At 43.2% G+C, this 21,182-nt stretch overlaps 1 protein-coding gene across 1 annotated transcript in view; it reads right to left on the bottom strand.

The window, feature by feature from the left end:
• Positions 1-21,182, bottom strand: part of NUDT12 (nudix hydrolase 12) — a 56,906-nt gene that overhangs the window by 4,032 nt on the left and 31,692 nt on the right. Inside the window, exons 4-6 of the mRNA XM_075325032.1 lie at positions 12,759-12,926; positions 11,058-11,171; positions 8,421-8,620 (exon numbers count right to left, since the gene is read on the bottom strand). Coding sequence (XP_075181147.1) covers positions 8,421-8,620; positions 11,058-11,171; positions 12,759-12,926 — 482 coding nt within the window. The remainder of the gene's footprint in view (positions 1-8,420; positions 8,621-11,057; positions 11,172-12,758; positions 12,927-21,182) is intronic.

Genomic DNA, 21,182 nt, shown 5'->3' with positions numbered 1-21,182 from the left:
TGGAAGATCCCCTTTAAGGAATTCTGAGTTGATAAAGGGGGTTCTCTTTTCAGGATACTCATCTTTTGGCCAGAATAGAGAGTGGTAAGATAGAGTATCTCTCACTTTGGAGGACCACTCATGAATTACACAGAAATCCCATTGCTTTGATTAGACACTGCGTAATATTTAGTTCCACATGTGGTGTTCGATTAAGAAACCAAAAACTTGCTAAGAGGTGCTCACACAGATTACAGATGACCACTAAGGGTCCCAGCAAAGGAACACTATGCAATTAATTTATTTTTAAGGAGTGTTTAAAAAGCCCGCTTTAAACGCTGCAATGTATCTTACAACGTGTCGGCGGGGTCACGTCGTATGTGACGCACATCCGGCATCGTAAGGTACATTGCAGTGTGTGACAGGTACGTGCGATTGAACGGTAAAACGTTCATCGCACGCACATCGTTTATTTCTCTAGAATTGAACGTCAGATTGCTCATCGTACCCGGGGTAGCACACATCGCAGTGTGTGACACCACGGGAACGATGAACAGATCTTACCTGCATCTTCCGGCCAGCAATGCGGAAGGAAGGAGGTGGGCGGGATGTTTACGTCCCGCTCAGCTCCGCCCCTCCGCTTCTATTGTCCGGCTGCCCCGTGAGGAAGTGGACGTTCGCGCCCACAGCGCGGTCATATGGACGGGTAAGTACATGTGACGGGGGTTAATCGTTTGTGCGGCACATTCAACAAACTGAACGTGCCTCACATACGATGGGGGCGGTTACGATCGCATACGATATTGTATGCTGGATCGTAAGGTATAAAGCAGGCTTAAGAAACAAGAATTGTCCTAAGCACTGCAGAGAATAATTTCAGAGAACTTAGGGGTACTTTGCACGCTGCAACATCGCTACTGCGATATCGTCGGGGTGAAATCGAAAGTGACGCACATCCAGCGCCGATAAACGAGCCTAGATGCGCCGATAAACGATCGCAAAAGCGTCGAAAATCGGTGATCTGTGTAGCGTTGGTCATTTTCATAATGTCGCACCAATAGGAGATACGATGTTGTTCCTTGTTCCTGCGACAGCACACATCGCTGTGTGTGAAGCCGCAGGAGCGAGGAACATCTCCTTACCTGCCTCCACCGGCTATGCGGAAGGAAGAAGGTGGGCGGGATGTTTAGGTCCCGCTCATCTCCGCCCCTCCGCTTCTATTGGCTGCCTGCCGTGTGACGTCGCTGTGACACCGCACGACCCGCCCCCTTAGGAAGGAGGCGGGTCGCCGGCCAGAGCGACGTCGCAGGGCAGGTAAATGTGTGTGAAGCTGCCGTAGCGATAATGTTCGCTACGGCAGCTATCACAAGATATCGCATGTGCGACGGGGGCGGGTACTATCGCGCTCGGCATCGCTAGCAGATGCTAGCGATGTCGCAACGTGCAAAGTACCCCTTATACTTTGGCCCCTTTCTCTTTTTAGTTGTACAGACTGACCAGCACTTCTGTCCATAAAATGTCCATTGGTGGAGGAGCAGTGACCAGACTGGTTTATCAGCCTCTTCTAATTTAAAACACCTCACATGGGAAAGCTGATTTTCTATTGGAGGAGGCTGATGGACAGGTCTGATCGCATGGTCATCCACCACCAGTGGACATTTTATGGACAGAAGTGGTGTGAGGAAAGCTGCACTAACAAAAGAAAGTCAACTCATTTAAGATATGACACAATTGCAGTACAATGGGGCAGAAGTGCTCACTGAGTGCTGGGTCTTTTCCACTGTGATTGCCTGTGCTTGCTGCACTTTAGTGTGATGAGGTTAATAGTTTACGGATCATTCAGGAGAATCAGGTGTCACAGCAGAGAGCCTAACAGCCTGCACCCCGCTGATGAAGCTTTGGCGACACGCGCGTCCGGGTTGAAGGAGACTCACCTGCCCACCTCTGAACCACCACTGTTAGGCTCTCTGCTGTGACACCATGGGTAAGTCCAAACATTGCTGTTTATAATGCGATTGTGCAAACTACATGGTGTTCCTTATGGCTTTTTGCACTGGCTTGATATATAATATTTTTGAGATGTTTATGGGCCATTGTGGGTGGTTTATTGGTGGATAGGTGGGTTTTGAATCCACCTTACCTCATATTATAATCACATCTTATGGAAAATGAATTTTTATTGTTTTTGATGTTGAATAAAATTTAATATTTTATAAACTTGAATGAGTCTCCTACACGTGTTTTTACACGAATTCTATAGTTTATCTTGGAGTATATTCTAGATATCCGATTGGGGACTGTGACTTTATCCACTAGGATGAAAATACAATATGGTTTCTTCCCCTGTTTGTCTATGCTAAATTTTTTAATTGCAAAAAAGTGCAGCATCATAATTGTTTTTCAAAGTATTTTTAGTCACTATGTTCAGTATACTGTAAAACTGACTTAGCAGCATGCTTCTCCGGGTCAGTACAATTATGCAGATACCAAAACATATACCGTATATTTCTTGTGCTGCCATTTTCCGAGACCTTTAACGTTTTAATTTTTGGGATATGGGGCCGTGTGAGGGCTTCATTTTATTTTGGGCTAGATAGATAGTTTTGATCGCCTGTTATTGCATTTTATTGCAGTAATGCTGCTTCCACAAAACAAAATTCTGGTGTTTGATTTTTTCTTCATTACGCTGTTTACCAATCTTATTAATTTACTTTATTTTTTCATGGATCAGACATTTTTTGAAGGTAGTTGTGATGGTGGAATATGGGGGTTGTGTATAATTTTGAGTAGCTTTGTATTTTAGGCGTGGTGCTCTGTCCGTTCTGTGCATTTCTTGTGTGTACATTGTTCTGTTTGCAGGTTTTTTTTCCCTAAGTCTGGGGGAGGTGGACTGGGATCCACCCAAACTCTCTGCTTATGTGGGAGATTATACAGTCAGGCTGGGAAGGACAAGAGACAAGCAGGAAGATTCATCATCTGTGGGAGAAGCTGCAGCACCCCAGAGAGCCATTGAGAAACCCTGATTTTCCTGAAAAGGACTGCTGGAGGATTGTGACTGATCCCTGGGACATTTATCCCATTACTGGACTACTTTACCCTCTGTGAGGTGGATTAATTGATGGACCTTCTGACTTGCTTGGAATAAATGTTCTTTGGATTGTTCAATCATGTATGGGGTACTTTACACGCTGCAACATCACTACCGATATATCGTTGGGGTCACGTTGTTAGTGACGCACATCCAGCGCCGGTAGTGACATCACAGCGTGTAACACTAATGAACGACGATCAACGATCGCAAAATCGTTCCAAAACGGTGATCGTTGACACGTCGTTCATTTACTTAATATCGCTGCTGCCACCGGTACGATGTTATTCGTCGTTTCTGCGGCATCACACATCGCTATGTGTGACACCGCAGGAACGACGAACATCTCCTTACCTGCATCCACGGGCAATGAGGAAGGAGGTGGGCGGAATGTTACGTCCCGCTCATCTCCGCCCCTCCGCTTCTATTGGCCGGCCGCTTAGTGATGTCGCGGTGACGCCGAACACACCTCCCCCTTGAAGGAGGGATTGTTCGGCGGTCACAGCGACGTCGCTGCACAGGTATGTGCGTGTGACGCTGCCGTAGCGATAAAGTTCGCTACGGCAGCGATCACCAAATGTCACACGAGCGATGGGGGCGAGTGCTATCGCGCTTGACATTGCTAGCGATATCGCAGCGTGTAAAGCACCCTTATCGCTCTGTTTATTGTGTGATATCAGAGAAGGACCCTGTGACAGTAGTGATACCAAATGTATATTTTTATATATTTTTTTTATTTCTTTATTTGTAATAGGGAAAAAGAGGGTTGATACAAACTTTTATTTTTTAATACTTATTTTTTTCTCACTTTTTAATGTACTCCTTAGTCCCCTTAGGGACTTCAATCATCTGATTGACTGAACTCTGCAAATAAAGATGCTGTGGCATTCCCGTTTGTGGCAAAAATCAATGTATGACGAAAATCACAGTCCCCTATGAGCACCAGCTAAATACTGGCTTTCTTAGGAGAACCGTCATGACAAACAGAGGAGTCTTCAGCAGACCCTTAGGCGGGCTTTGCACGTTGCGACATCGCAAGCCGATGCTGCGATGTCGCACGCGATAGTCCCCGTCCCCGTCGCAGGTACGATATCTTGTGATAGCTGGCGTAGCAAAAATTATCGCTACGCCAGCTTCACATGCACTCACCTGCCCTGCGACCGTCGCTCTGGCCGGCGATCCGCCTCCTTCCTAAGGGGACAGGCCGTGCAGCGTCACAGCGGCGTCACACAGCAGGCGGCCAATAGCGGCGGAGGGGCGGAGATGAGCAGGATGTAAACATCCCGAACACCTCCTTCCTTCCGCATATCCTACGGAAGCCGCGGTGACGCCGGTAGGAGATGTTCCTCGCTCCTGCGACTTCACACACAGCGATGTGTGCTGCCGCAGGAGCGAGGAACAACATTGGACCGTCGCGTCAGCGTAATTATGGATTACGCCGACGCTGCACCGATGATACGATTACGACGATTTTGCGCTCGTTAATCGTATCATCTAGGCTTTACACACTACGATGTCGCATGCGATGCCGGATTTGCGTCACTTTCAATTTGACCCCACCGACATCGCACCTGCGATGTCGTAGTGTGCAAAGCCCGCCTTAGTTGTTAAGGCAACCCATCGACACCGCACGACCACGTCAGGAGAGTGCTGATGGGTACTCGGAATGAGGCACCTCTATGCCGGAGTGAACTGAATGCCACTCTCAGAGATTGACAGTGGCATCTAACAGGTTAACAGTTGTGAGTAGAGTTCAACTGCGGCTCTTCGGGGCAGCTGATGGTTGAATAATTCAGCCACTATCTGCTGGGAAAGATGCGGGCTCGGCGAGGTTAAAGACGTGACAAATGATTTAAATGTACATCATATGTCGTGAAGGGGTTAACCCCTTCACCCCCGGGTGATTTTCCATTTTTCTTTTGCTCCCCTTCTTCCGAGAGCTATAACTTTTTTATTTTTTTGTCAATTTTTGCCATATAAGGGCTTGTTTTTTTGCAGGATGAGTTGTACGTTTAAATGAAACCATAAGTTGTACTGGAAAACAGAAAAAAAATTTCAAGTGCGGAAAAACTGAAAAAATAGTTTTTGAGATATTTTATTCACCATGTCACTATATGATAAAACTGATGTGTTGGTGTGATGCCTCAGATCGGTGCGGGTTCGTAGACACCAAACTTGAATAGGTTTTTAATGGTACCATTTTTTTTGCAGATGCTGTGTTTTGATCACATGTTATTGCATTTTGCGCAAAATTTGCAGAGACCAAAAAAAGTAATTTTGGCGTTTGGAATTTTTTTTGCCGCTACGCTGTTTACCGATCAGATTAATTGATTTTATATTTTGATAGATCAGGCATTTCTGAAAGTGGCGATATTAAATGTGTATATTTCTTATTTTTTTAACCCTTTAAATTTTCAACGGGTTGAGTGGAGGGTGATTTAAATTTTTACGGTTTTTTTTATAATTTTTTAAAACTTTTTTTTTACTTTTTTCTTATTTTACTAGGTCTCCTAGGGGACTATAATGATCAGCAGTCTGATCGCTCTTCTATTTCTCCAGATCACAGCTAAACAGCTGAGATCTGGAGAAAAGCTGCTTTCTTCTCACATATGGCAGTCTGCCAGCAGTGAGAGAAAGTGACTCATGATAGCTACAGGAGTCATCACAAGACCCTGTGCTACCATGGCAACCACCGGAAGTCATGTGATCCTGTTACTTGACTTCCAATGGGAGTGGGTAAGTTATCCTTTTGGTAGTGCGCTGATACATCTTGCTGTAAATAATTTAACAGGGAGATGTAAGGGGTTAATAGGCGAGAGTGGAACGCGATTCCACTTGCGCCTGGCAGGCACACATCTCAGCTGTTGAAATCTGCTATGTGCGCTGATCGCCGCGGGCTGCAGTGGGGATTAACCTCACACAATCCATGACGTACCCAGTACGTTATGTGTCGTGAAGAGGTTAATTAGGTTTCCTGAAGTTTTACAATATGAAATTTATTTTCTTGTGAACTCCCGTAAGGTGCATTTACCCTACACAATGGGCAGTGCCAAAGGAAAGAATATCAATAGCATGCTTGCTGGTTGACAATCATTTAACAGCCTATTGACACAGGCTGACCCAGCTGTTTACGTTTATTGAAGAATATGTAATAGATTGCTTAGTGCACATAGGCTGTCATTGTCCTCTGCAGTGCGAGTCCGGTTTACACAGGATGATGTGCTGCTGAGAATAATGATCTTTTGTGCTTAGAAAATGTACATTACTCACTGTAAAATCTGTTTCCCTTTAGTCTTCATAGGGGGACACAGAACCTTGGGATTGTCTGCTGCCACCTGGAGGCCGACACTAGTAGTAGATAGAATAAAAAATTGGCTCCTCCCTTGCAGAATATATCTTACCTACTAGCCACCGGTCTCAGTTTTGTCAGAAACAAGTAAGCGGCGAAAAGCATAAAGAATCATAACAGGTTATCAAGAGAAAACAAAGTAGATACAAACCCAATCGGCAACCAAAACAGGGGGTGAGCTGTGTCCCCCAATGAAGACTAATGAGAAACAGATTTTACGGTTAGTACCAAAAATCTACATTTCTTGGTCACTTCATTGTGGAACACAGAACCATGGAAAGTACCAAAACTGTCCCTAGGTTTGGAAAAAGAATAAGCTATATGCTGATAGCATCACAGAACTTACTAAAAAGGTTAAAGGGGAGGCCTGTACCATAGCTGACTGTAAAACCTGCCCAAGTTTGCATCTGCTGAAGCAAAGGTTTGAACCCTGTTACATTTTGAAAATGTATAAACTGATGCCCAGGTAGCCACTTCACAGAGCTGCAGGACTGGAGCCCAGTGACGGATCGCCCAGGAAACTCCCACCAACTGTGTAGAGTGCGCCCTGACGCAAAACGGGGGAGCCCTAGTCTTTCATCTATAAGTCTGAATAACAGCTGGCCAGATCCAGGAAGCAATAGTCCTCTTTGAGGCAGCTTGACACCTCTGAGGCCAGTTTGGCAAGACAAATAAAGAAACAGATTGTATAAACGGGGAGATAGCTGACAAGTAGTGTTGCATGTCCCTGACTACATCCTGAATGTGCAGTATATTCTCCACTGGGTGAGACGGCGTAGGACAAAAGGAAGGTAAAACAATGTCTTCATTAAGATGAAAGGCCAACACAACCTTCGGAAGGAAAGTCAGAACCGGCCTCAACACTACCTTATCCTGATAAAGAACAAGGTAGGAAGTACGGCAAGAAAGGGCTTCCAGTTCTGACATTCTCCTGATGGCTATAACGAAAGCTACCTTATAGGACAGTAGAAGTGCCAAAGCCTCCCTGCAGCACAGAATATATGGCTAGATTGAAACTGGATCTTATAATGCGCAAAATGGGGCACAAGTTCTGAAACATGATCTGTTGGAATGGAGGAGAACTCTATTCTGAAGCCTGAAGAGACAACTTCTCTAACCCAGAGATCAGTGACTGCAGATAAGTAAGCCTACTGAAAAAGTGAAACAAAGTTAAAATCTAGTATCACTACAGGTCTGATATCCACGTTTCCTCCAACACTAAGAAAAACAAAGGAGGCTGATGGCTAGCAGGTAAGGTATAGCCTGCTGGGGAGGAGCCGAATTTTTAGTCCATGTAAAACTAGTGTCAGCCTCCACATGGCAGCAGACTATACCATGGTTCTGTGTCCCCCAATGAAGTGACCGAGAAAAGATTGTTTCACTAGATGAACAAGCGTTTTGCACCATTATTGTAAGATGAGCATTCCTAGGAGCTCACGATTACCTTTAAGTGTAAATGGACCTCAAATTAGGTTTCCACATTAATTACATATTGACAGAGAGCATTACTGGTGCACGTTACAAGAGAGAAACATGGAATATATTGACACCCATAAGCCAATACTTTGTTTTTAAGTGAACTGCTTATTTAATAATTCATGTAATCATCAAGGGAGTACCTAAATTGGGAAGCAGACCACAGAATACAAAGCTACACATTAGCACGCATGGAATAAGTCCCCATATGAACAAAACATTGCCTAAAGCAAAGCTTTCATCTAACCACTACAACATCTGCGGCTTTGCAGCCCAGCTCTAATATTTCAGCTCACAAAAAAAATAAAAAGGATTGTTTTACACAGTCCATCAAGTCTCAGGAGCTTGTATATGAATGAATGCTCCTGATGGAATCTGCGTTCCTTTACATTCATACATTTTATCATTTCAGTGAAGTCATGGAATCTAAACATTGCCCGTGTACCTCAGAAATGCTGCGATATGTCTTATAAAACCAGAGTAATCAAAAAAGAATCAATACAAGAAGGAAATGAAATTGAACTTTACCTGTTCTCTAGTGAACCAACGAGCATCTTCTATTTCGATCTTGTCAACTGTAATTTCTGTAGATATTGCAACACCTAAGCAGCCGATCATAAGGGAGGAGGGCATTGGCCAGGGCTGGCATGACACGTACTGAACATGGCCAACTTTAATGCCACTCTCCTCTTTCACTTCTCTGCGGACAGCGTCTTCTATCGTTTCCCCTGTGGAAGAAAGAGAGAGAATGACAAGGTAAGTAGTAGCAGCCTGGAGCAAAGTAATGAAAGGGACAAAAAGCCTGAAGGTTATTATATTGTGACTATTGTTCTCTGTAATCAGCTACTTCCAGATGGAGGCAGAGCAGCAAGTTCTAAAAAATACCTGCCAGTACTGAGGTCCTTCAGAGAAATATACAGGAAAATGTGAGAATGATTGCAGCCAGCCTTTCCTAAAGATGGCAAATGACTCAGCACTGTAGTGTTCTCCTCTGGGCCATTTATAGAATATCGATAGGATATGTCCTGAATGTCGGATGTGGGTCCCACTGGATCTATTTTGTGAGGCCCCAGTGCAAATGCTCAGAAATATTTCTCATCTCCCATAGACGTCAGTATTAACCTAACAGCTGTGTCAGTCCAACATTGTGAATCATGGACACCGGTAGATTGCACCCACTAAATTAACATAATTCATGCACCTCTTAGATGTGCTGTCATAAAAACATCTGCCTGGTTACAGTATTTGTTAGAAATGTTCTATATGGCTTAACTAGAGCACGACTTGGCCATTTTCTCCTGCTCATGACCAGCTATGATTTTGATAATTTATCCATGCCTGCAGGTTTAACTCCTTCACAATCTATGACGTATACATCATAGTTGGGAAGGGGTTCCTGACCGATGACATATGGGTGCGTCATGGTGAATGTGTGTGGCACAAGAGCTGTGCCAGTGCAATCGATGCCGGGAGTTTAAGCTTACCTGACAGCCAGAAATTGGCTTTGACAGCCAAGAGTGATGTCTGTCCTGCCGCAGGCTGTTTAACTCAAAAATTCCAAAACTATAATTACCCCAAAAATAATTCTTTATTATTAATCATAAAATCACCCATGAAAAATCAGACAAAATACATAATACACAAATACAGACTAGAAATCAATACCGTTATTATCCAAAAGGAAGACAATAGATCAATGCTTACCCTATACTTTTCCCTATCTTTGATATCCTGCCTTTCCAAAGAAGAACCACCTTGTTGTAAATGGGTGCCCCCATTCAACGGTGGCTCTCCCTATGGAACCCTCTTTTCTCCATCACCTATCCTATTACCTTGGTCTACATACCAGATACCTAAATGTACAAACAGACCATCACCAAGCATGAAAAAGCAGGGAAAGCAGATTGTTTAACTCCCTAAATGCAGTGATCAATATCGATCGCAACATTTAGGAGGCCAGGAAAGAGAGGAAGCTCCCTCTCCTGTCTGATCGGAACCCCTGTGACATCATCGCAAGGGCCTTATCATTGCCATTGTAACCGGAGTTTGTAATGATGTCCTCTGGGTCAGCAGACTACGGTTGACCCTGTTAGACCATGCTGAAAAGGGGGGGGAATTCCTTGGCAGCTCTACTTATGTACGTTCTTCAGGTATTGCGCCTTGATATTTGAATTTTACTTACCAGTAATTAAGTAATTATACTGATACACGCAGTGTTGCACTTTTAATTAGCTCGATACCTTTTGGTACTTTAGTGTGGAGAATATCACTTGTTAGTATTTATAAGTCGCTCCCTTTTACATATACATAGCATGATTTGACTTTTATATCATCGAATGTGCGCCTTGTTTTTAATATGTGTTTACTACCCGTCCTCATTGCTGGTCCATAATAAAGCATATTTGTACATCTTTCTAACTTCTGAACTGTTGGTTGCCTTTTTTACTGTATGTTTCTATGCCAGGAACATGGTCTAAGAGGTTTCTGTCACTGCATCACTGACAGGTAGAAGGCCCCTTTGGCACATCAGTTTTTTGTCGTCAGTCACACTCCGTTGGCTCGATGGATTGTGGAAAAACTGATGAGACGGATCCGTTTTTCGGCGGATCCGACTGGCTGGCTATTGGATCCTGCGCCCAAAGGCTTCCATTCTACCAAACGACAGAGTGGCATGGGCACACATATATACAGTATACTGTATATAAGAGTTTACTGGTGGTTTCTGCAGCTTATAGAGGAAAAATATGGTGCCAGGTTCCCTTTAAGCACTATACAATGATATGTAGAACTGAGACAATGAGAATCCATCCCTCTGTGTAAAGAATGGCTTTCACTGAGATTGGCTCCATCTCCTGCAGCTGCAGACTCTGGAAGGATATTCAGAAACATCCCGGCAGAGTCATACGCAGACGTTTTAAGTCTGTTGATACGGGTGCAGTTAAATATAGGATGCAAAAAGCGATAAAGAATAGACATATTTTCTGAAGTTGCAGGGATTGCAATGACATCTGTTCCTCTCCCTAGTGGGGCTCATGGATAAATTTGCTCGTCTCCCTAGATATCAGTGTTTGTGTGTGTGGGCGTAAACTGATGCTATCAAAACTGTTTCCATGAGTATATGTAATTAATATACATATAACGTTCACATGTACACGATATATTTACCTGGTTCAATGAATCCTGCTAAACAAGAGAACATGGCAGGAGGAAATCTCTTCTGTCTCCCCAGAAGACAGTGGTTTCCATCAGGATGAACGATAAGCATTATAACCACAGGATCTGGAAGTACAAAAGTAGATAAATATTTTATGTTCCATTCACTTACTGCAATAACCTCAGATTTGCTATTTTTCTTTGCTGTTCACTTTTCTCGTCCTTACATGAGCACAGTATAAAACAGTCATATAACGCAGCGCTATAATGTTCTGATATGAAGATGTGTATTATACAGCTGCTGCAGACCCCCATTTTGAAGATGACCTCCATATCGACTTGAAGATGTTTTATGAAATAGGCTCTGTAGAAGCTGTGGTTTATATTTGTATTGGTTTGGTTTGTATGTGGTTTGTGTGGATCAGTAGAGAATGAAACCATGAAAGTGGCCATGCATGTTTTCTGTCTAGGTGGAGGGTGGATACACGGTATCTTTTCCTTAAAGAACCTCAATCCGAAAATGGTCTGTGTTGGCTTCGCTGTAACAAAAATTGGTCAACTATGAAAAGTTTAACAAGTAAAAGACTACCAAAGTGTTTGATAGGTGTTAAATACTACCAGTCCAGTTATAGGATAAAGATGAGATAGCTCTAGGATAGGTTAACAACATGAAATTGATAGGGATCCAATCCCTAGGATTCCTGTCAATCAGCTGTCATCAGATCCGGTGGCAACCAGGATGTAAAGAATGGATCTGCACAGCACAGCTGTGTTCCATGTGTAGCAGCCTGTGAAGAGAACTGAAGATCCACTTGAATTTAAGAGAATATAAAGCTGCTGAAAATCGGAAATGATCTGCAGTTCTTGGCAACATCTATCACACATTGAATACAGATGTGCTGTTCAGCTCTGTAGGCTTCCTGGTATCAGACCCTCACCAATCCTCTGGAATAGCAGCTAGTCTGCAATTAACGCCAGTGCCCACTACACATTGAGAAGAGGCTAAAGCTAAGGTCTTGAAGAGGATATAATCTACAGTTTCCTGCACTAAAGGCCACTACACATTGAACAGAGCTGTGCTTCTGACCTTTGTATCCATAAGGCAGCTTCTGGAGTTGACGACAGGTGGTCTGTGGGGGTCCCAAGTATGTGACCTCTACCAATTCTCTTGAATATGAGGTAGACTACAGTTTTCATTAGTGACTTACACACATTATGTGGAGGCCAGAACCAAGAGATAGCCATGGATGAAACTTTTAAGACAACATTTACCATGGTCAAGGTATGGTTGAACTGAGCTCAGATTTCTATCAGATGTTTATCATATCTTGTTTATTACCATTACATCTTCTTTATTACAACTTTTTTTTTCAAGAAAAACATATGAAGTAATAGACAGACATCTTTTTTTCAATATGAGGATCAGATGTCTGACAAATATTAAGCAGCTGCTTTCATTGCACGACTAAAGCTCAGCAAGCTTCTTGGTGTTAAATAGCAAACTTTACAGTGATGATTTCGCCAAGACAGCTGCATATAGCAGATCTGACATCTGGGTCTATTCCATCAATGAATGACTATTTTCAAAGCATGTCAAATCGATCAAAAGACACCATTTTCTCTAGTCAAGAGACTTTCTGGAACTAATCCAAGAACATATACAGCACATTTCCAAGCACTCCTATACCTACTGCTCTTACTGTAAGTACTCACCGACTCTTGGGTATGACGTATTGTGGATTCCTTTTAGACTGGGGCATCCTTTTGTGACACATGTCCGCTTATATCCGCCTTCCTCAATTATTGTCTTACCACCACAGGTTGGACAGAATTTGTATCGATTGTGCCAAGCAAGGGCAGATCGAGCTTGTGCCAAAATCCCTACACAGAGAAAGCAGACGATCAAAAAACATAGTACAACAGCGATCACGAGAATAGTGCTCTGGAACTGAGAACTTGACTCTACAGAGCCCGTTCTTAATGGAGCGTAGGACAACATGGTTGGACTTCACTCAGTTCAATTTCATTGGGACTGCTGGAAAAAGTTGAGTACAGCACTGGCAGACTGATAGACAATTAATGGAGTGGAGGTCGAGCATGCACACCTCTGCCCTATTGAAAATAGGGCTCCACGGAGCACCTTTCTAGGGTATATTGGGGATCTGAATAGACAGGAAAACAAAATGCAATACATACGTATTTCAGTGTATTGTACCAATGATGGGATGATCACAGATTAAAGGCCTCCTAATCTGACTAAACAAACATCTAAAACGGTTTAAGATGATAAAAAAACCTCTCATAATTACAAGATATAAAAGAATAATCCCTTTCATAGTTTGTTAAATAATACATAGATAACTCACGATGCATGACAAACATAAAATGATAAAATTGCCAGTAATAGATCACTTTGTGCTCTAAAAAAAAAGGAAAAAAATATTCAGAAGTATGTACCCCAACATGAAACCAATATTTAGTCTATGTCTTACCCACTCCATTGACAGAAACATAAAAGGGTTAAGGATCTCACAAAATGGAGACAACACCCCCAATTTTGAAGTCACTTGTCCTCTAAAAGTAGTTAAACGACAAAAACTAAATTAAATTTGGTATTACCATACTTATACTGAGTTGTAGAATAAAAATTAACATTTTCATTGTTACCAAATGGTGGGTACCATAAAAGAAAACAAAAAATGGCAGGATTTTATTCTATTTCACCCACCAGAAATTTGCGTTCAATTTTTTTGGTTTTGGTTATTGAGTTGAAACACTGCATAAGGGTGAATGAATAATTATCCTGTTTTATAACTTAAATCGGAGTGCTTCTTGTTTCGGAACTGTCTATTATGAATGTGGGCCTCTGTAATCATAGCAACAACCAATAATTACCATGGCATGGAGATCGTCATAGACCTGACTGATAGATGCTGTTGGTAGAGAAACTTCTTTTTGGCACTAAGTAATTACCCAACACATCACAACCTGAGACATGATGAAAGCTGTCATCCATTCCCTTTAGATCAGCATGGAAGTTATAGTTAAATTGAAGACAAAAGTGGAACGACTACAACATTATACTACCTGGATGAGGTCTACCAACAAATGGCTGACGCTGACACATAGAAGGTAGGACCCCACAAGACCGTACCCTCTCATTAGGAATAGAATTAATTACATTCAGGAAACACAAGTACACAAGGGTGATAAAGCCTTAATTTAGGTTGATGCCATTCAGTCATGCATCCCTCTTATACTGTCTGCAGTCCAAATTATGAGTCACTCGTGGTAGCATGCATACCACTCTCTTTTACTCACACTAGAGACGTACTCAGATATGAATAGAAAGTAAGACTGATTTATTCCGGAAGTTGTACAAATATATAACCGGGCTTATTGGCTACGTGCCAAGAATACGTAACACGTCTCCTATTGGATAAAGTAGAACAGCTTATTCTGTGATATACAATTTACTGTAATGTGCTTGGTTCCTCATTTATATTAAGCAATGTCAGCATGATTCACTTGTCACAAGAATAGCCCAGACTGTCTGTCTGAGTCTTATGCCAAGAGATATGTGTGGTACAGTTCAAACACCATCTTAAATCCTGTTCTTTATGGATATCTCCATGTAACTCTTATATACTCATAATAATTCATAATCTTGTCCATGACAGTCCCCCCTTTGGAGATAGCCAAAAAGTCTTTCCTTACTTTCCCAGGTCTATTGATCTGTCCTAATGCCGATGGTTACCTCACTCACATATGAGATACCCCATCCCTTGTGGATGAATCTTCCCACCCAACAGACTATGCATAGGAAGCCAGATCCTGACCGTATTCTCTAGACTGTCCTCATGGCTATGTTCCGCTGGCACACGTTATTCAGGAAGGGGGAACGTGGCAGTAGTCCTCTAATTGGCTAATATTTATCAGGGTTGGTTTCACTCAGAGTCTCATGCTCCTCAGTCCTCAGGCGGTAATGGTGGGACATCAAAGGTGGGATGTACAGTCGTCTTCTGGTCCACAGGCTTAGATATCATCGTCCTGGCACAAAGTATCGGGTAGAAGAGGGAAGACAGCCATCTCCTGGTCTCAGGTCCGACATCTCTTTGTTGTGGAATGCATGGATCTTCGTCCGAAAGAAAAAGAGTGAGAGAAGAGAGAGGAAGAGAGAGAAAGATTGAGAAGAGAGGAAGAGAGAGACGGATTGAGAAGAGAGGGAGAGAGAGAAAGATTGAGAAGAGAGGAAGAGAGAGAAAGAGAGGAAAAGAGAGAGGAAAAGAAAAGAGAGAAAAAGGAAAGAGAAAAATCTAGATCTGGTTGGATCTGGAGGAGAAAACTCAAAACGTATATTAGGCAAATGTTTAGTTAAACAAACAACAAGCTTAGTTGAAGTATCTGGGGGTACTTCTAAACAGGATTTCATAGGGTCTCAACCTAGTGGTCCCTGCTGGGGTGTGTCTGACACTGAACAATTAAAGGGGAAGACTCTCATGCCCTTGCTTTCTACACTGCCCCATCCTCCCAACCTTCCCTCTGTTCTGTGGCTGGTATGGGGTGTGTAGAGTCAGTTCTGTGTCTAAGGCCTGCCATATCCATGTGGAACCGTCTTCTTGATGCACATCTTGATCCATCCGCAAAGGGGTTAAATCTGAGTCCAAAGGTGTATCCGTCACTGTATCGAATCCAGAGTTTCCTCAGCTATGCCAGAGTCGACTACCTCTTCCACCAAGGTGTCAGAGGTGGGACACTCCCCCCTTGGAAGAGGGAGAAGTATAGCAGGATTAACGACGATGGTGATTTTGTCAGGGAGCAGTGATGTCATACGGGCACTGATCCTCAACTGGTGCTTTAGGTAGGTGTTCAATCTGGCTGAGTAGTGTTCAAAGGGCTGCTGTCTTCCTCCATGGCAAACAGGTAGAATGACTTCTGGGCTGGAGATGATACTCTTCAGGTGACTTTGACTGTAGCTCAGGTGACTGTGACTGTAGCACATCTGTATGTGGGGTGATCTTGTAAACTGCTAGATTCATCTCCAGACATCTTGCCACTTGAAGGAGGGTGTCTTGGTCCTTACCAGCTGTAGTTTGCATGTGGGCTCTCGGAGGCCTGATACAAAGGACTATACCCAGGTTTGTAAGAAAAAGCAATGGGTGTAACTTTGGGGTCAGGAGAACACTGAAATTCTAAAAACTAAGATCCCCTAAAATCCCGGGGAAAGAGAAAAGAGCACAAGAGGGTTTGGAAACTACCAAGCAGCACCCCCTGACTACATATACACAACTAGGAAAAAGCAGTGGAGCGTATCTACTCTACCTCTCCTGTGCTGACCCTGTAACTGGGGGCCCTGCACTCTGCCTCATCCCGACGGTAGACCTGATGGTGGTCAGGGTCGGGCCTCCAGCGTATCCCTCTCTCCTGTCAGACCCTGCAAACTAAGACACAAAGGATTACTGGGTGCTGCCAACGAAAACCCTAATATATGCCAACTCCTGATGATCAATGTCCCCTTGGGACCACATGAACCTCCACCCTCTCTATCAGGGAACTCTTGTGCAAGATACCAGGCAGGATAACATACAAGTGAGAATATCTCAAAACCAGGCTAAGCAGCAACTGCCATAGGCAGAAAAATATTCACTGTCCACCAGGACTAATAGTGAGCAGTCTATATGGTCTACTAAATTGTATACTAGATACAGCAAAAACAAACATGCAAAAGTGAAGGGAAAAGGTTTCCACAGGACCATCAGCAAAAACCTCTGCTAAGGTTCATTAGTGGGAACACAATGGGGCACAACTGCATATATGACCAAAAATGGAGTGTGTCTCAGGTCCCTGTCTCCCCCCTCTGCAGTCCCTGCTATGTCAGCAATAAACAGAGCAGTGGCTTTGGCTGCTGAAACAAAAATGGGGAACTGGGTGTCGGCTGGACTAAAATGGCGTCAAAAGATAAACTATGTAGTGTCTGAGTTAAAACGTCCACTAAAGATGATTACCGATGAGAAACAGCCGCTAAAAGAGGAAGTAGGTGTTGGCCAAAAATGGCGTCTGAAGAGGCCTGGGAGGGAGTGACATGGGTTGTGACATCTACATTCAGGAGGTATTCAATCTGTCACTGGGAATATGGATTATATAGGGACCCCTGGGCTGACCCTGTAACTAAGGACCCTGTGCTTGCCCTCATCTCGACGGTAGACCTAATGGTGGTCAGGGCCGAGCCTCCAGCGTATCCCTATCTTCTGTCAGACCCTGATAACTATCCCCATACCATACCCCTCCCATGGCTGGGCAAAACACAGAGTGACAGAAAGAAATCTACATTCAGAACAGGAAATAATGGGGTGGGCTTTCGTGGACACAGTGCTCCACAGACAGCACACAAGTCCACCCTATATATCAGCTTATATTTCTAATAATGGGCTTGGACAAGCCATTTTCACAGGCAGGTACAATACACATAGTGTAGTTGCTAGATTCAGAATTACTCATCAATTCTCATCTAATCTCCCCCCTTGGGAGAATTCTCCATTTCCCTTTTCGACATACGTGTGTCACTTACAATTCATTTTCACTGAAGATGAAATAACACTTCTCTTATTATTTTTTTTTTTTCTTCCAATTTCAACTCTCCTACGGTGTTTCACACCAAAAACTGCGTACATTATACATAAAACATCTTCCAGTGTCACTTGGGTGATAAGGAACACGCACCCTCACTGTAAACCTGCAAACCTGGCTCCATTACTGGCCAGAAAGAATCCCCAGCTTTAATCTGGGTGAGCCCATACAAATCAGCATATGTGGCAGAGTGGGTTTTCTGGATTTGGCACATCTTCCTATAGAAAGGCCTGGGATGCAAATCAGGATCAGGGAGAGAATTCACAATATACATACACCTCCATGAGGATGGTCTACCCAATACTCAACAATTCTGATTAAGGCCAAAGTTTAGGGGTCTTCCCCAATGTATTCAATTCTAGGTAAGAATACATTGACATCCACTAAAACAAGACCAGTGAGTACGCATACAACGTTCAACTCACTGCTTAGCAGGAAAACAGTACCAGGTAACAGTCAGGGCTCTTTCACCCACTTTTTTTTTTTTAACTCTGCACCAGTACCTTTAAAATCCCCCTTTCAAATCCTCTTTCCGTCGAGGACCAGGCTCTCGGGCCTTATCAAACATCAATTATTGATGACACATCACTCATAGGTGTATATATCTCAGTGTTCCTTCACAAGGACTGCAGCCTCCTGAGGCTTCCATGTCACATATTTAGGGCATTCTTATCTGGGACTATCGGAATAATGGTGCGATGCCATGTGTGGGCTGACGTCCTCAAATAAGGACAGCACCTGTGGTTTATCTCTACTAGAGACAGTTTTGGGTTTTGGTGGTGGGGTGGATCATTATTAAATCATTGTCATCCTCCTGCCCCCCCTTGGTGGCTTCTGTTACTCCAGCAACAAATAGGCCAGTGGCCTTGGGACTTAAGATGGCTGGAAACTCAGTAACTGAGGCACTTACTAAAGAAAAGGGAACTAGGTGTGGCCTGACCTGAAATGATGTCTGGAGAGGCTAGGGAGGGCGTTTGGTGGGCAGGGGGACAAACTACACAAGTCCAACCCTCTGGGGACGACTTATGAGGAGGGGGGGCATTGTTTCCTAATGGGCTTGGCCACTTCCTGAGGTGCCATTTTCTAACATCTTTTGACGTTCTATACCATGCCTCAGCATCCATAAGGAGATCTTAATCTTTCAAAATCCCTCGCTTATTTAACAAGACATCTTTCTATTCTTGCTCCTCTAATCTCCCTCTCTTGGCAGTGATCACTGAAGGAGCGACTTCATATTTCTTTAACATACTTTTTACCTTTTTGCTCGCTTACTAATTCTTCTGCCGTTAACTTGACAGGTGTGGACTGATTAGACCCCATATTCAAAAGGGTAAACAACCTAAACTAACACGTCAACCTGGATGTCTGGTCTGCGCCGTTATACACCTTCTCTCTCGGACCAGAGACTATACACATCCACAGAATACACAAATTTTCTACCTCAGTCCACAAAACCACAACACAAACAAGCTGACAAACAGGAAGAAGTGCCACGTGGGTGATAGAAACTAGATTCACCCTCACTGTATCTTACTTCAAGTACTAGTAACCTCTGTTCACACTATATACACCTTCTTTGAACAAATCCGTCCAGAACATCAATACTCAATGATTAAGCCTAAAATCAAGGGTTTTCCCCAATGTATTCAATCCTAGGTAAGAATACACTGACATCCACTAAAACAAGACCAATGAGTACGCATACCACGTTCAACTCACTGCTTAGCAGGAAAACTGTACCAGGTAACAGTCAGGGTCCGTCCCCCACTTTACACACTGCACCTGTACATAGAAAACCCTTCCAAATCTTCTATTCCCGAAGATCAGGTCCAAGGCCTTATCAAACATCAACTATCGACCGGACACGTCACACACCAGTGTATCTCACAGTATACATAACAGTATACATACAGTTAACTTCAAAGTACAGCTTCAGAGTTTTTTTTTTCTTCACTCAAAGACAGCTCTCACTACATTATCATGACACTTCCTCCTTTTGGCAGCCGTACGAACAAAGCACACAGAACTTCCCGTTTCTCGTAACCAGCAAGTACTCCACCTGCTGCAAATAGACAGACATTTCAACAGGTAGACACAGGTCAACACAATGACATAAAAATAAGGACACTATATATACCATCCAGGTGGCTGATCTCACCTGCAGATATAACTATATATATATATATATATATATATATATATATATATATATATATCCAGCGTATATGACAACTTCCTCATATTCCTCTGCAGTTAAGTCAGAGAAAAATAACATAGAACTTCTGCTTTCTCCTAGAGCAGACAAAAAAACCCTCAAACCACATTACATTTCATGTGATTTAGAATTATATTTATACAGACAGCTTAAGGTGAACCTGACCACCTTGGTGTGGGATCTCTTAGGACGGCTTATCTCATGCGAGATGGCGGTCATTAGGTGTCTAGACTGGGACAGCCCAACCCCCCCTTCGAAATACAAGTACACACAGGAGGTTTGCAAGGTGAGATTAGACAAATTTTCTCACCTGCAGCTGGAGTGCGCATCTCCATCTCCCAGTAGTTGCATTTCGAATTAAGGGGCCAGCACGGCCGTCGATCATCCAGAGCTCCGGCCTAAGGTACGTTGGGTGCCAAATAATAAAGCCTTAATTTAGGTTGATGCCATTCAGTCATGCATCCCTCTTAAACTGTCTGCAGTCCAAATTATGAGTCACTCGTGGTAGCATGCATACCACTCTCTCACTCACACTAGAGACGTACTCAGATATGAATAGAAAGTAAGACTGATTTATTCCGGAAGTTGTACAAATATATAACCGGGCTTATTGGTTAGGTGCCAAGAATACGTAACACGTCTCCTATTGGATAAAGTAGAACAGCTTATTCTGTGATATACAATTTACTGTAATGTGCTTGGTTCCTCATTTATATTAAGCAATGTCAGCATGATTCACTTGTCACAAGAATAGCCCAGACTGTCTGTCTGAGTCTTATGCCAAGAGATATGTGTGGTACAGTTCAAACACCATCTTAAATCCTGTTCTTTATGGATATCTCCATGTAACTCTTATATACTCATAATAATTCATAATCTTGTCCATAACAAGGGTACCACGGATTGAAACACAGCCACACTAACACAATGAAGAACAAGAAGCAATGGGATGAAACTAAAAGGAAGGAGATTCAGATTAAGCATGAGAAAAAACTTTCTGACAGTGAGGGCAGTCACTGAGTGGAACAGGCGATCACGGGAGGTAGTGAGCTCTCCATCAATGGAAGTCTTGAAGCGGAAGCTAGATAAACATATAGCTGGGATGATTTAGGAATACCCGCATTTGCAGGGGGTTGGACCCGATGGCCCTTGAGATCTCTTCCCACTCTACTATTCTAGGACATTTCTAACAAATCCACACCCTGTCACATGCATATTTAACATCCTAGCTAAGTTCCATAAATCATAAACCCCAGAGTACTACAGGAATTGAGTTCTGTGATAGATAGACCATT

The sequence above is a fragment of the Anomaloglossus baeobatrachus genome, chromosome 1 (genome assembly GCF_048569485.1).
Source record: "Anomaloglossus baeobatrachus isolate aAnoBae1 chromosome 1, aAnoBae1.hap1, whole genome shotgun sequence".
In the NCBI taxonomy this organism is placed as follows: Eukaryota; Metazoa; Chordata; class Amphibia; order Anura; family Aromobatidae; genus Anomaloglossus; species Anomaloglossus baeobatrachus.
This window is presented reverse-complemented; position numbering and strand designations above follow the sequence as displayed.